Source organism: Haplochromis burtoni, unplaced genomic scaffold, assembly GCF_018398535.1.
Source record: "Haplochromis burtoni strain Fernald_Lab_line unplaced genomic scaffold, NCSU_Asbu1 Contig_471, whole genome shotgun sequence".
Classification (NCBI taxonomy): domain Eukaryota; kingdom Metazoa; phylum Chordata; class Actinopteri; order Cichliformes; family Cichlidae; genus Haplochromis; species Haplochromis burtoni.
This window is the reverse complement of record NW_024582832.1, coordinates 345,517-360,686: the sequence shown is the minus strand read 5'-3', so window position 1 is coordinate 360,686 and position 15,170 is coordinate 345,517. Positions and strand designations below refer to the sequence as shown.

At 39.9% G+C, this 15,170-nt stretch overlaps 1 protein-coding gene across 5 annotated transcripts in view; it reads right to left on the bottom strand.

The window, feature by feature from the left end:
• Positions 1-6,260: 6,260 nt before the first annotated feature.
• Positions 6,261-15,170, bottom strand: part of txndc16 (thioredoxin domain containing 16) — a 19,877-nt gene continuing 10,967 nt past the window's right edge. For 3 of the 5 annotated variants that reach the window (XM_042213704.1, XM_042213703.1, XM_005948215.3), the window contains exons 11-20: positions 14,998-15,145; positions 14,763-14,909; positions 13,342-13,401; positions 12,801-12,999; positions 12,442-12,578; positions 11,350-11,428; positions 10,753-10,894; positions 8,712-8,899; positions 8,411-8,601; positions 6,261-6,653 (exon numbers count right to left, since the gene is read on the bottom strand). In XM_042213704.1, the coding sequence (XP_042069638.1) occupies positions 6,463-6,653; positions 8,411-8,601; positions 8,712-8,899; positions 10,753-10,894; positions 11,350-11,428; positions 12,442-12,578; positions 12,801-12,999; positions 13,342-13,401; positions 14,763-14,909; positions 14,998-15,145 (1,482 nt within the window). In that variant the 3' untranslated portion in view covers positions 6,261-6,462. Of the gene's footprint in view, positions 6,654-8,410; positions 8,602-8,711; positions 8,900-10,752; positions 10,895-11,349; positions 11,429-12,441; positions 12,579-12,800; positions 13,000-13,341; positions 13,402-14,762; positions 14,910-14,997; positions 15,146-15,170 lie in introns of those variants that run through there. The other 2 variants (XM_005948216.3, XM_005948217.3) reach the window with 2 other exon arrangements.

The following is a 15,170-nucleotide window of genomic DNA, read 5'->3' as shown; positions in this document are numbered from 1 at the left end:
CTGAGCTTGGGGAGGGGTGATGCACGTCATCTTGTATGCAGTGTGGTTTTGGCAATGGGATCTGTGTCTGTGAGAACACAGATTATCTGACCTCCCGTAGGAGTTTTTTTGTGCAATTATGGTTGAGATTTAGATACACACAAACTTGGGAGTATTTATTCCCAGCCAGATAAACTTTACTCACACACACACAGGAAAATATACAATCACAGATAACACATCCTATTTCCAACAGACAAGATTAAGCTTATAAAAAGCATCCTCCTCTCTCTTCTTCTGTATTTCTCCGTCTCTATCATTGGATTTTTTCTTTGGCTTTTTACATGCTTACATCTGTCTGTCACTATGCCATAGACTACACATAGCATGTCCTGCACTTGTAAACAAGCCAGATTCTTCCTTTTCGCGCAAATAGCTGGAACCACAGGCTGTGGTCGATGTTATGCAAACCAGAAAAATACTTTGAAGCAACAGCACATGAAATTAGCCATTTTTTCCTTTACAACTATGGCCTGCTTTTACTCAAAGTACTGTATGGTGATGTGAGCATAAAAAAAACATGACTTCTTTTAAGTACTACCAAGAGAACAAACAAACACGCAGGCAACATAGAAATGTGGTCTGTGTGTGTGTGTGTTTTTAATTTCCACAAATGTAATGATACACACAGTCTGGGGACACTAATGTCATCACTCGCGTGTGACACGGGGCTGTGTGATTAGACCATAATCTAGTTATATACCTGAAATATGCACGGCCATTTCCTTTTTGAGTGATTATGCTGAGTCACTGTGCCATGCAAAGCTCAAATGTAATTCAGGGAAGTGATACAGACTTCAGATTGGTTTCAAACCTGGTCATCACTGAGTGCTCTACAAAATGAAACCGTAGTCTAACATTTAAAACTCTCGTACATGTCCCTCCTGATTAAATATGAAAGAGGCAGAGGATTTTATTTTAAATGTTCTAAAACTAACATTTTTCAGGCATGTGTGTGTCTGTTGTTTCTTTCTTTCTTTGTTTCTTCAGTGTGCGGCCTCTACATATTCACAAAGTAGGAATCTTAAGTATGAGCGGACAACTAATGATTTGGAAGAACTAAAAGGGAAAAAAGGGGAGGAGATCTAGTAGATCTAGTAGGTCGACGTTTTTCACTGTGAGATGTTGTTTTGTATTTATTTTAAAAGTCTTTCTTTTTGGTCGTTTTCCAAGAAATCATAATCTTGAATGATTAACAGTTCATTAATTTTTTTAGTGTTCTTAGAAAAGAACAGGCACCTTTAGATAAAATGACCTGCTGATGCTTTAAATACAACATCCGCATGGGGAAGAAAAGTGATTTAAGTGAACATAGTTGTTGGTGTCAAATGGGCTGCTCTCGGTATTTCAGAAATGACAGATCTCCTGGGATTTTCCTGCAAAAACATCTCAAGGTTTTTACAGGGAATTGTCCAAAAAAGAGAAAATATTTGGTGAGCCTCGTTTAAACACCACAGCCTAGCTAAATATTGTTGCTAACCATGTCCATCCCTTTATCACCGCAGTGTACACATATTCTGATGGCTGCCTCCAGCAGGTTAATGTGCTCAAATGACCTCCACAATCACCAGATCATAATCAAATAGAGCGTCTTTGGGATGTGATTGAACAAGAGATTTGCATCATAGATGTGTAGCCAACAAATCATTAACTACGTGATGCTTTCGTGTCAGTATGGACCAAAATCTGATGTTGAATCTGTTGAATCGATGCCATGAAGAATTAAGGCAATGCTGAAGGCCAAAGAAGGTCAAATCTAAATAACTTTTTTCTCTCACTGATTGATCTTTAATTTCTTTTTTGTACTTTTTGAATGGGCGGCTGTAGCTCAGGAGGTAGAGTAGGTCATCTACTGAGCCGAAGGTTAGTAGATGCCTGGCTCCCCCAGTCTGCATCCCAAGTATCCTTAGCATAGCTGTCTTACTAACTCAGTAACCTTCCCAAAGGAGTGTGAATGTTAGCTAGGAAGCACCGCGCACAGAAGAAAGTGCTTGTGTCAATGGGTGAATGTGGCATGTTGTACAAAGCACTTTGAGCGCTCCGGGAGAGTAGAAAAGTGCTAAGAATCAGTCTGATGTCTTTCTAGTACATTTGTGAACTGTGAAACTGAAGGCTGAATAAAATAACAACAAATCCAAATTGTACTGAATTTAAATATCTTGGCCAATACTAATATTGTCTTTTCAACTAACAATTCGGCTGTGTTCATTTGTTTATCATGCCAAAGTTGAACAAGCATACGATCATCACTCATACAAATATGTGGAACTGGATCCATATGCAAGGATGGAAAAAAAAATCTCAAAGGAAATGAAAGAATTAACTCACTTTTGAACAACAAGCATTTTCCTGGATTACATTCTGTGACAATAGGAAAAACATAGAAAAAAATCTAAAACCACAGAAGACTGGAAACCGTCACAAATTTGTTTTCTCTATCATTTGCACGATATGCATTGCATATTTGTACTGTCACGTTTCTGTTTAAATACTCTCCAAATTCCAGTAAAAAGGAAACAAAGAGATATAAAACAAAGCGCCTCATCAGTCCCGTCAGCAGCTTTTAACACTAGCAGGGATTTTTCTGAGGGTGCAATTCTCCTTGAATTATATATGACACATTTCAGTCCAGGTCACTCTCTCACCACCATAAATAACACATAAATAATGCAAGTGTTAATGTTTTCATTTAACTCGAGTCAGAAGGGAGAATGTGTCATTGATTGGACTTTTAATCCCAATTTCCATGGAAGCATTTCCAAAGCAGGGATCAGACCCTTAACCCATCTTATCATACATCATCTTTTCCCTCACAGTACCACTAAAAAAGACAGGAGCCCACATTTCAACATTCCACAGACACTCAAAGGGAGAGTCGAACTTGACCTATGGAGCAATATCTGTGTTGATTGTTTCCATGCCATGCTCCGACCTGGCATGACCTCTGTATTGGAAAAGCAGTAACGAAACCACATGTGAAGCCCATTACCAGAGACATACTATAAACACGCTATACTGGCTTTTATAATAATAAAAGCCAGTATAAAAAGCCAATAATTTATAGCGATTTATTTTTAAGTGATTAAAATCAAGCTGGACTTAATTATTCAGTCATTATTCCTGATTGGATATATGAAGAAGGAAGAAGGAACACGAGAAGCTCGAGAAATACCAAGGGCTCGGAGAAGAGCTCCAGGGGCTCCAGCAGATCCCAGGAACAACATCTGAGATCTTTGTGCAGAAGAGCGCACTCCTAGGAACAGCTAAGATGCTACGCAGGACCCTCAAGCTCCCAGGCCTCTGGTAGAGGACCCGAGCTTGAAGGATAGACCACCTCTGAAGTGCTGGGTCGAATCCTGGGGGTGGAGAAGCAAGACACTGGGAAAGGCAGTGATTGGCTGGAAGGGGATGGCATTGCCCGGTTGAACGGTACAGAGATCAATCCATTCGCCGCAGTCAACCACACTCATCTCAACTTCGGTGAAGTCTGACTCTTAATGTCAGTGAGAGCAAATCATCTGATGATAAGTAACACTTGATTACGCTGTAACATATACGTTACACTGTGACTCAGCTGGTCAGCTCTTTGCTTTCTTTCTGAAAAATAAATTTGTCAGAATGACACATGCAGTAGTTTTCTGTGCTCATCTGTAGCTTTAATTAACATGTCTCAATTTAAATTTTAACAATTTGCTAAAACAAAAGGAAGAGCTATCTTAAGCAATAAACACAGCATCCCCTACTTTATGTCCCTCAAGTTTTTCACAATTGCTAAGCAAACCTTTCGAGTAGAAGCAGAAGAGCACCACTGTAAGGCTGCTCTGTGCTACTGCACCATGAAAGTTGTCAGACGTCAGTTGGGTAACTGAGCATCAAATTAATCTAGCGGTCATCTATGAATCTAATTCACTGATCATATCCGTGTTCTTCTATAGAAAATGATCCTTATTAGCACTAACTATTCGAGAGACGTAAAAATCTGCAGTATAAAGAGCATAAAAATATACCAGTCAAAGGCAACATTGTTAAAAAGAGCACAGGAGACGAATCATTCAGTTTGTCACAGATCAAATCGGTGTTATCTGCATTTCCATCAGCGTAAAAGACTCAGCATCTGATTAGAATCAAGTATAATAACATTTATACATTTAATAAATCACTAAATTAATACATGCATGTTCCCATGACAATAGTACTACACTGTTTGCTCTTCATTCACTGATGAGTACAGCAAGCTTCACATATATTCCCAGACCATATCATCACTTAAAAGGTGCTATAAATAAAAGACTGAATGAAAACTGGACTCATGTGGACTTTCCAAGGACAAACTGGTAACTGTGCACAGCTATGCTGAAGTAAAAATGCTATTACTAAAACACACATGCTGTATTATGTTAGAAGGCTGTTCCCTTCTTACCTGCTGACCTATTGGTTTTCCTCTCATGGTTTGTTTTGGTTTTGAGTTGATTTGCAGTCAGTTGTTAAGAGTGATGGGAATAACGGCGTTACAAGTAACGGAGTTACTGACGGCGTTACTTTTTTCAGTAATGAGTAATCTAACTAATTACTATTCCTATCGTTACAACGCCGTTACCCTTACTAAGAAGAAAATGTGGTGCGGTCGTGTTACTATTTATCAACAGAGAGAGAGAGAAAGAAAGACAGCAGAAAAAGAAAGAGAGCGAGTTTTGAGATGTGAGAGATTTGTGACGTTTAACGTGTTTGTAATGTGTTGTCTTATGTAGTTAGTGTGTAGTGTTGAGGATAGTTTTGTGTTGTGTGTCAGAACAATAAGGTGACTGCTGTCTCCAGGTAGAAACGGGAGTGATGCACCTGCTGCTGTCAGACCTGCAGGTATCAGGCTGTGATGTTCTCCTTTATACTGGACAGAAATTTTTGGAGTGGCACAAATAATTTGTGTGGCATCTTATTGAAAAAGGGGTGAAAGGTAAATGGCTGCAAAAAACTTTGTGGTTTGCAAAACTTGTGCATTTAATTTTAAAATTGACCATTTATATTTGCATTTAAAGTTATGAAATATGATTCATTAAACATGTTTGTGGTTGAAACAGTAAAAAATATAACATTTTCTAATCGGATTTAATGTTTTTTGTCAGATTTTAGATCAATACAGTGTGTCAAAATAAAAACATAACTGTACATAACATAACCAGAGGGTTAAACATTTTTTTAAAGTAAGGCAATAGTTATTTTTCAAGTAATTAATTACTTTTAGAATCTTGTAACTCAGTTACTAACTTAGTTACTTTTTTGAAGAAGTAACTAGTAAATATAATTAATTACTTTTTCAAGGTAACTTGCCCAGCACTGGTTGTTAAGCTGTAATCAGCTTCACTGATTACTTCATTGGAGTGCTCTGGGATCTGTATGAGTCAATCTCAGGGACCGTGCACTTAAGTTTTAGATAAAATAAACTAAGCTGAAACCATTAAATACCTAGCCAATATGTAAGCTTTAAATCTGCCGTTTATCAGGCATCACTGAGTAATCCTTTAAATCTAACCTCTCTTGTTCCTGTCCTGTCTTTTCTTACATCTCTGAGTGAAGTTCTCACACTCTGTTCTGTCCCTGGGAAATACAGCAGCTGAAGCTTTAGCTAGTAGAAACAGTGTGACAAACTGCACACAGAGTTTGTGTGTTTGCTGGTGTTTGTTGAGCTGATAGAAACGCTGAATTTGAAATTAGCTGCAACTAAATAAACATCACTGTCTTCATGCTTCCTCCTCGAGCTAGATTCTGACACCTGCACTCCTTCCAGCCCACTTTAACTCCTCAGTATAAACACTACAAATGAAACTGCTGAACCTAATGTAACGAGTCTGTTTTGAAAACGTATGTTGTCGAAAGTACAGATATTTGTTTCACCAAGTAGACGATATGACACGATGATAACACATAAGACTGGTTTTTGAGTTAATGAATGGAATGAACACATTTTTATGAATGCGTTCATAAAAATAGTTAAACACACTTTTTGTTTTCCAAAGGTTTATGAGTTACAACGAAATTAAGGGACAGTTTACTGACTGACACATAATTAGTTCAGTTAACTGGCACATGAGCAGCTTTAAAAACAAAACCAAAAAAAACCAGCCAATCAGATGCATCTACAAAGTTAAAAGAGTCACGAAATCACAGCAGTAAGAAATCAGACAATGAAACAGTCTCAATAAAAAAATCCAAAAATAACATCCAGGAACAACTGAAAGGTTTAATAGCCAGCATGTCACATTAAAACACAATGGCAAAAATATTATTATTACTATTATTACATTATTATAATAATCTCTCATTAAATACTCAGTAACCCAACATTCAAGCTGTATATTATTAATAGAAAAGAAAACTTAAACAAAGAAACAGACAAATCAGATCAGCAGTGTTCTTTCCATCTGATGTTCAGAGTTCAGAGTGAGCGTGACGATTGTCACCTGTCATGTCCTCTACCACTACATGTTCTTTCACATTAACCTCTTCCTCCTCCTCCTTAGGAGTTTGCTGCTGGGCAGAGTCAGGTTCCTGCATGTCCATAATTTTCAAGAAGTCATAGAACTCAAAAGCAGGTGGCCAGCTATCCTCATCCAGCAAACCTACAGAACAAAAATATTTAATTATAATGTGAATTTTCATACAGAATTAAAATGAATCATATTGTTAAAAGCATATTTGTCTTAAGATTAGAAAGTAAAACACAGGAATTTTCACAGGAATGTTGTTACCTGGTGTCAGAGTGCTGTAACATCAATTTTGTTTGTCTTCTTTACTCATCACTCATTTTAAATGCCAATAACAATATATCAGCAAATAGCTAATATTGGCCGATATATCAGTCGGGCTTATCTTCTCCAGTCTTCTTGAGTTTATTCTATATAGCCCAGGTTGTCCTGTTTTAGCTCCTTGGTTATTAGGTTTCCCTTGTGTCTTTGTTCTCTGTGTGTCTCTGTTTATGTGTGTGTCCTTGTGTCTTCTTTCCCTTTTCTCTTCCCATGTTCTCCTCCTTATGTCTCATTTCATCCCTCCCCTGCCTGTCATTTTTATCCCATGTTTCCCCAGACCGTCATGTCTCTCCTCTCACTCTCTGTGTCTCGTCTCCATTATCTGTTCCTGCGTCCCCCTCGTTATCTCCTCCGTTATCTCCCTAATCCATCTTGTTTCCTTGTGTGTCCTTTCCTCTCAGTTCCCGTGTCATGCTATGAGTTAGTCTGTGTCTTAGTGTTTCCTGGTTTATTTTGATAGTCTTGCGTTCCATGTTCAGTGTGTTTAGTTTTGCTTCTATTTATTTCTATAAATAAATTAAATTTAAAAAAATTTATTTATAGACCATTTTTGTTCCTGAAGTTCAATTTATAATCGTCACAACAACTTTTTTCACTTTTATAAAATGACTTCAAATAATAATTTTAGGACTCACTCGTATATGACAACCATCGCTACCTGTAAACTAAATGCGAGTCTGCAAACATAATACAGGTTTAACAGCATTTCCAAATCGATGAATAGTAAAAATGAATACATTGCAATCCAGCAGAAGAGTTTTGGTTAAAACAAGATTACAGCAAGTCAAAAACAGAACCTTAAGTCCTGCTGCATTAGTAAAAAGGTTGTTAGTCTGCAGTTTGTGTGCAGAGAATCAATTAAACGTTGTGCATTTCAGTGATGGAGACCAGCATCTTATCTCGGCTCTTGCCTTTATACACTCCAGAGCTAAAAGAGGACTCCAGATAGTTCGGGTTTCATATCTGAACTACGTTCAACAGTTATATTAACAGTTCTCTCACTGATAGAGAAGACTGCTGAATGTGTAGTCAGTCTTTATGGTGGGAATGTGCTGACCACAGGTATTATTTCTATTTAGAAATATCACCAGTACAAGTAATTTCTCAGACTAACTGTTGTATGTAGAAAGGCAAATGTAAATAGACAGAAGGACAGCCTCTTGATCACAAAGGTCAGTCAACAATCACACACAATGTCTGCTTTTGTCGTTGCATCCAGTCTCATTTGATGACTTTGTGCGAGATTTTCAAAATGTGCTTATAACTCAAATAAATTCCAGGTGACTAGAATCTACAAACTGCTAAAGATAAATCTGAGGCATAGTTGAATTGTTTATTATTGATTTTTTATTGACTGGAAATTCCATCCAGACTAAGGTGACCTGAACATTACCTTAAAGATTTCAATCTTTAAGGTAATCTTGCACATTTCTACTCTCAATTCTGCTTTTAAGAGTGACCGGTTCATTAACTGTCTGTAATAAGGCAGAATTATAGCTGTATAGCATAGCTGTCTTGGAATTTATGGGATTTTAAACTCAGCTTTAAGCTTTCTGTTCTCTCCTCCTTACCTGTTGGTGACTCAGTACCATCCTCGACCCTTTGCAGCCAGTGAAGGACTGAGGAGGCCACTATGGGGGTGTTGGGTGGGTACTGGTATATTTGGTCTCCAGAGGGCAAGTGTGTGAGGACTAGTGCAGGAAGAGGGGGCATAGAGCCTACGTATGACCCCAGGACGGACATACCAGCTGGAGTGCGTCCACTAAAACAAAATATATATAAAAAAAAAAAGTATAAATAAAAAAGTGGGGATTTTGGATTGTGTACACGATGGAAAAATAGAGCAGCAAATAAGCAGAAACAGAAACGTACAGATGGATCCAGCAGGCCAAATATCGCTCCATCGTTTCCCCTTCCGACTCTACTACTGTTCTCATCTCCTTCACCAGCGCCTGGTTCTGCCTCCGCCCAATCTTGTCCTCCTCCTCTCCCACAAACAGAAGGAGTAGGGCTTTGCCCAGCAAGAGGAAGGATGGCAGATTTTCTACAGTCAGCTCAGGCTGGGGATAGAAATCATGAAAAGAGGACGAAGAAGTGCCAAATAACACAAAGACTTCAAATATCTGCATTTTCACAAACTCAGTCATCACACTACAAACCAGATAAAACACAGGCCAGTGAAATGAACAACATCCCAAATGAAAAAGAGAAGGTTTGACTTTGACACAATCAGCACAAATCTTGAGTTTCGGCTAATTATCCAAAGTTTACACATCACTGGTTTTTGCTGCACCTGCAACATCCTGCAGAAAACCTGCTTACAAAGGTCAGCACCAAGCATGTTAGAAGCAGCTGTTTACTTCCTGTGAAGAAAACTGCAGGTGGAATTTTAAGAGGGTCTGTCAATTAAATAGTGAGATGGCTGAGCCAATATTAAGTGATAAAGATTTACAAAGCAGAGCACGAGTGCAAGGCTGCGACTGAAAAATAAACGTATCCATGAGAGTGGACGGTACTGCGAGTCATCTGCTGACAATGCACAAATCTGATTTAATGCTGACCTGTGCAATCTACTCTAACTGACACAAATTACTGTCACGTTTCTGTTTAAATACTCTCTAAATTCTGTACAGTAAAAAGGAAACGAAGAGATATAAAACAAAGCGCCTCATCAGTCCCGTCAGCAGCTTTTAACACTAGCAGGGATTTTTCTGAGGGTGCAATTCTCCTTGAATTATATATGACACATTTCAGTCCAGGTCACTCTCTCACCATCATAAATAACACAGAAGCAAGTGTTAATGTCTCCATTTAACTTGTTTTATCGAGTCATATTCTGTGATTGATTGGTGTGAGGTCATCAGCACAGCCAGAGGGGAGAATGTGTCATTGACTGGACTTTTGATCCCAAGCTCCATGGAAGCATTTCCACAGCAGGAAACAGACCCTTAACCCATCTTATCATCCATCAAGGATTACCGAAGCATTACTCTGACCTGGCATGACCTCTGTATTTGGAAAGCCGTAACTAAACCACATGTGACTATGATACTATGAACACGCCATAGTGGCTTTTATAAACATCCAAGAATTGTATATTGTATTGTAATGTATTTTCAAGTGGGATTAAGGAGGTCCTCAAAGGCCAAGAAAAGGGTGGAGTGCTCACTCTGGGTCAGGAACGAGTTCCTGCCCCAAGTGGAGGAGTTTAAGTATCTCGGGTACTTGTTCAAGAGTGACGGGAGAAGGGAGCGGGAGATCGACAGACGGATTGGTGCGGCTGCAGTGATGCGGACACTGTACTGGTCCGTCGTGGTGAAGAGAGAGCTGAGTGTAAAAGCACTTTACTGGCCGATCGACGTCCCTACCCTCACCTATGGTCACGAGCTGTGGGTAGTGATTGAAAGAACGAGATCGCGGATAGAAGCAGTGGAAATGAGCTTCCTCCGAAGGGTGGCTGGCTTCTCCCTTAGAAATAGGGTGAGAAGTTCAGCCACCCAGAAGGGCCCCAGAGTAGAGCCGCTCCTCCATGAGCAACATGAGCGCTTCCTGGGTGAGGTGTTTTGGGCATCTCCCATTGGGAAGAGGCCCCGGGGCAGACCCAGGACACACTGGAGAGATTATATCTCTTGGAAGAGGTGGCTGTGGAGAGGGAGGTCTGGGCTTCTCTGCTTAAGTTGCTGCCCCCACGACCCGGCCCCAGATAAGAGGAAGAAGACGGACGGATTATAGTGATTAAAATCAAGCTGGACTTAGTTATTCACTCACTATTCCTGACTGGATGATTGCATTGAAACAAGTCATCCAACTTGAATTTGTGACTAATTTTGCAAAAAATGATAAAGACAAGTGTACACACACACACACACACACACACACACACACACACACACACACACACACTATGGTTTACCATTGGGTGGAGCAGCGCAGTGTTAATGTGTGTGAGCAGCTCTTCAGCAGACGAGGAGGCAGGCAGTGTGAAAGGATGAGTGTGTGTCCTCCAAGATGGAAACACTAACACTGCAGGAAGGTCTACAGTGTGGTCTGCAGCCCTGCATAGTCACCACGCACGCACGCACGCACGCACGCACGCAGGCACAATATAAGTAAAACTAATAAACAATATTTTAAATGGTTAAAGTTTAAATATTAAACATTGGAAACACAGCTAAGTTTTTAATGACAGGTATGTCTAAACCTTTACAAAATGTAACTACAACATTGATTAAAGTGTCTTTCCAAAGCCAGGTTGGATTATAGTAGGTACGTGTAGGATTTCCACCCCTCAAAAACAAACTGCTTAACTGTCCATCTCCTAAAGCCTTTAAAAGCAATTGGAAATCCTACATTTCAAAGTTAAGAAAAACAGACAACTCATGGAACTATATTTTGTGCTTTTCAAAATTCAGCTACAGTGTGTTTTTCAAAACTTCCAGTAATTTAGGACTTTAAACTCGAAGAAGCAGTTTGCCAAATTGCCTCAACCTTGAAATAGTAGAGCTCGTACCATTTCTCTGCCAGTTCATCTGTCAGCAGTCCAGTCAGTGCTTCTCCTCTCAGGGACTTTGCTGCTTCGGTAAACGCTGCTAAACATGGCAATAAAGAAAAATTTGGAAAGAAAGAGTAAGTAATACAAGATACTGGAAACACACCGTCTATTTAAAATAACAAAGAGGAAAAGACTAAAATCAACAATGAGCAGAATCTGAACTCATTCGTTTGTGTTGTCCAGAACTGAATGAAAGCACAACAACGAGCTGCATTGTTAGATCAGGTGATATATTTCCACATTACCATGAACACTCACACTGCAATTTATTTTGACCGATCGCTCAACTGTCGCAGTGGATGCACCAAGCAAGCAGCCTCAGTGATATCAATGTGAAAATCCTGGGCGACTTCCTTCTGGAAGATTATCTTATTAATAATTTTACCTCCTCATTACGTACGACTCAATACTGTAGCTCCTATGAAAAAGAGAGCTTCCCTTCATTGGTTCCAGTATCTAGTATATTTTCTCTGTATCTATTATTGTAGGGTCTACCTTACAATATAAAGCACCTTGAGATGACTGATGTTGTGATTTGGTGCTATATAAATGAAATTGAATTTATTGTGACAAAGCAGACAGACAGCTACTTTCCGACTCGATTGTTTACCACTCCCATTCATATAGTGATCATGTGTAGTGATCTGCCCCTTATTTATCACCCCCACTTTCCAAACACCAAGATAGCAACAGTAAAAACACTCATCTCATCACTTTAAAACAGGAGTTCACAAACCAACAGAGGTCACAGTAGCTAAATGTATCTTTTATATATTAGCCAGAGTAAGTATTAGCTGATTACACCTACTCTGTTACTGTAAACACAATGCTAACATTGAGATAGCTTTGAATGTGAATGAGTACAGACAAAAGTGTTAATTAACAGCTACAAAACACCTCCAAGTATTTCTCCCCCACTCCCTTAAAAGTTCTTGTTTTGATTGCAGCTACTGGGAGATCTTCCTTAGTAGTATAACCATAACTAATAGAAGTTTAGCATTTGCACTGAGGCTTCCCTTGCAACAACAATGCACAACAGCAACATCTTACCTGTTTGTGTCTGGGCCTCAAACAATCCCACAACTCTGTCAAGCTGGTACCCTGCTAGCTCAGGATGAGGCACTTCCAGAAGGAATGATTGCGCTTCCTCTAGAGTGGACAGACGAACAGGAGAAGCTACACGGCTTCTGGTTAAAAAAATCAAGTCCACACAAACACACGTGTACATGTAAGTAGACTGACATTAAAAAGACAGAGCTACAAGACTAAACACACCTCCATTTCTATTTCAGGTTAAAGGGAAAGGATTGTACAAGTACACTAACTGCTATTTCATCAGTCCTTGATTTGGACCCGACTGAGGTTAAAGGCTTATATATGACTTCAAAGTTATATTCATGTTTTCTCACATCATGATGAAGCGATGTAGTGACTCACTACCCAGCATTCCTCTGAAGTGCTGGGCCGGATGCTGGGGGTGAAGAAGCAAGACACTGGGAAAGGCAGTGATTGGCTGGAAGGGGAGAGCACTGCCTGGCTGAGCGGCGCAGAGGTCGGTCCATTCGCTGCAGTCGACCACACTCATCTGAACTTCGTTGACCTCTGAGTCTTAAGGTCAGTGAGAGCAAATCATGTGTTGATGAGTGAATTTTCTATCCATTGTTGCTATTAATCAAGTTTTGAAATGTGCAAATGAGGCCTGAATATTACATCTGCCTAGATAACAATCCTTTGTGGTTAAGGCAAAAGGGCAATTCATTCAGTACATGGATTTAGGGGGTTTCATCTTTTGTAAATTTAGACAAACTGTAAAGCACAATAATAGGAGTCATAACTGACGTGGTACTGCCATCCAAACACTCTTCTGTTCAAATACAGATCTCTGTTTTGACGTCTGCTAAAATAAACAGTGGAAACATAGCCCCCCCTCCCAAAAAACTGCTTGTTTACCTGCAAGTCTCTCTGCAACTTCAATGAAAGAGCTGAGAAAAGCCATTGAAACAGCATCCCCTGGTGGGAGAAAACAGAAACTGCAATTTACTTGCATTTCATGTTCAAGAGGAAAACTTTTTTTTTTTAAACATAAAATATGCCTGGTTCATATAAGAGATGAATTCCAAAACAGTAAATATGGTGGTAGAAGTTTAACTTCCATGGGGAGGAAAAAGGCTTCATAAAGACTGTTAGAAGTACCGTAATTGTCGGGCTATAAGCCGCTACTTTTTGCACAAGCTTTGAACCCTGCGGCTTTTAGTCAGGTGCGGCTTTTCTATGGATTGTCCGTGATTTTTGTCATATCGTAAGACGATTTGTTTTGTTTGTTCCGCTGTTGTACGGCACTACGTTGCCTGGCGAAAGGATCGGGGTTCAAGAGTGGTATGTTGGTCACATGTCCATCCGCCAGGCAACATAGTGCCGTACAAGTAGCGCGAAAAACAAACTTCAAAGTAGCGCTACGCGTTCAGCGGGAGTCGTGGATGACGAGCGGCGATGAACTTGCGAAAAGCAAGTTATGCTCAACTCCACCGGTGGAATCTGACAGCGTGGAAAAGTGTGAAAACATCCAGGATCACCAACAGATTTCAAAGGGCTGGACTGCTGCATGATGGAGAGGAGGACACCGCCACGGCCCTTCTGAGGGTGTTTGACTCTGACACTGACAACGAGGATTTCTTTGGTTTTGAAAGTGACAACGAAGGAGAGAAGCGGAGAGTGGATGACGAAGCCACCCTGAGCCTGTTCGTTTCCGACACTGGAGAAGAGGACTTTGGTGGTTTTAGTGCGCAGGAAGAAGAGAAAGATGGTGAATGACTGACTTTTCTTCTTGTTAAAGCCATGTCGCTGCACCTGAGCCTAAAAGGTAGGCCGAATCTATTTTTCTGGTGTGCTGTAGGTTATTGTTATGTACTACATTTGTTACTCATTTATGAAGCACAGTACATGTTTCGTACTTGTAATTACCGGTACTTGTACATATACCTAAAAAGTTATGCAAATATGTACCCATAACTTGTTTTTCAAAATATTAATAAAAGTGATGTCTCCAAACAGCCATCTCTTTCCTGACAATTCCTTTTGTGCATATTCTCTTACATATGATAAGTCAACATTGAAACACCTGCGGCTTTTAGTCAGGTGCAGCTAATGTATGTACAAAACAGGATTTTCCCCTGATTTTAGCTTGTGCGGCTAATATTCAGGTGCGCTCTGTAGTCCGGGAAATACGGTAAATGAGCAACATTGTTAGAGTTTTATATCAGATTTGTCTGATGATTCTATACATGTAGTTTCTCTTTCCTGGTAAATACTGAATTTGTTGTATTAACTGCCTAAAGTGCCAAGACGCCTCTAAAGCAGCGACTCTGTCTTACATTTGAGGTAGAAGAGCACCACTGTGAGGCCACTCTGTGCTACTGCACTGTGAAAGTTGTCAGACGTCAGTTGGGTAACTGAATCCATGTCCGATAAGGTGCCTCTGTTTTCAAAAACTGCTGCTGCGATTTCATCGTCCAGCTTGCCTGGAGACAGATGCAGACACAAAAAAGTTAAACTCCTGTTCTCATTCTTCCTTTTCTTCACGCTTCTTTCACTCTTGAGTCCCTTTACCAAAATGTGAATCTTCCTCATCGTCATCCACACCTTCATTGTCTTCTTCATCATCCTCCTCCTCCTCCTCTTCATCTTTTTCTTGATCTGCGAACAGCACCAACACCTCATCGAGGCTGTTTAAGGTCAAATACTTTACTTCTAAACTCTGGAGGTGCACACACACAAACAAA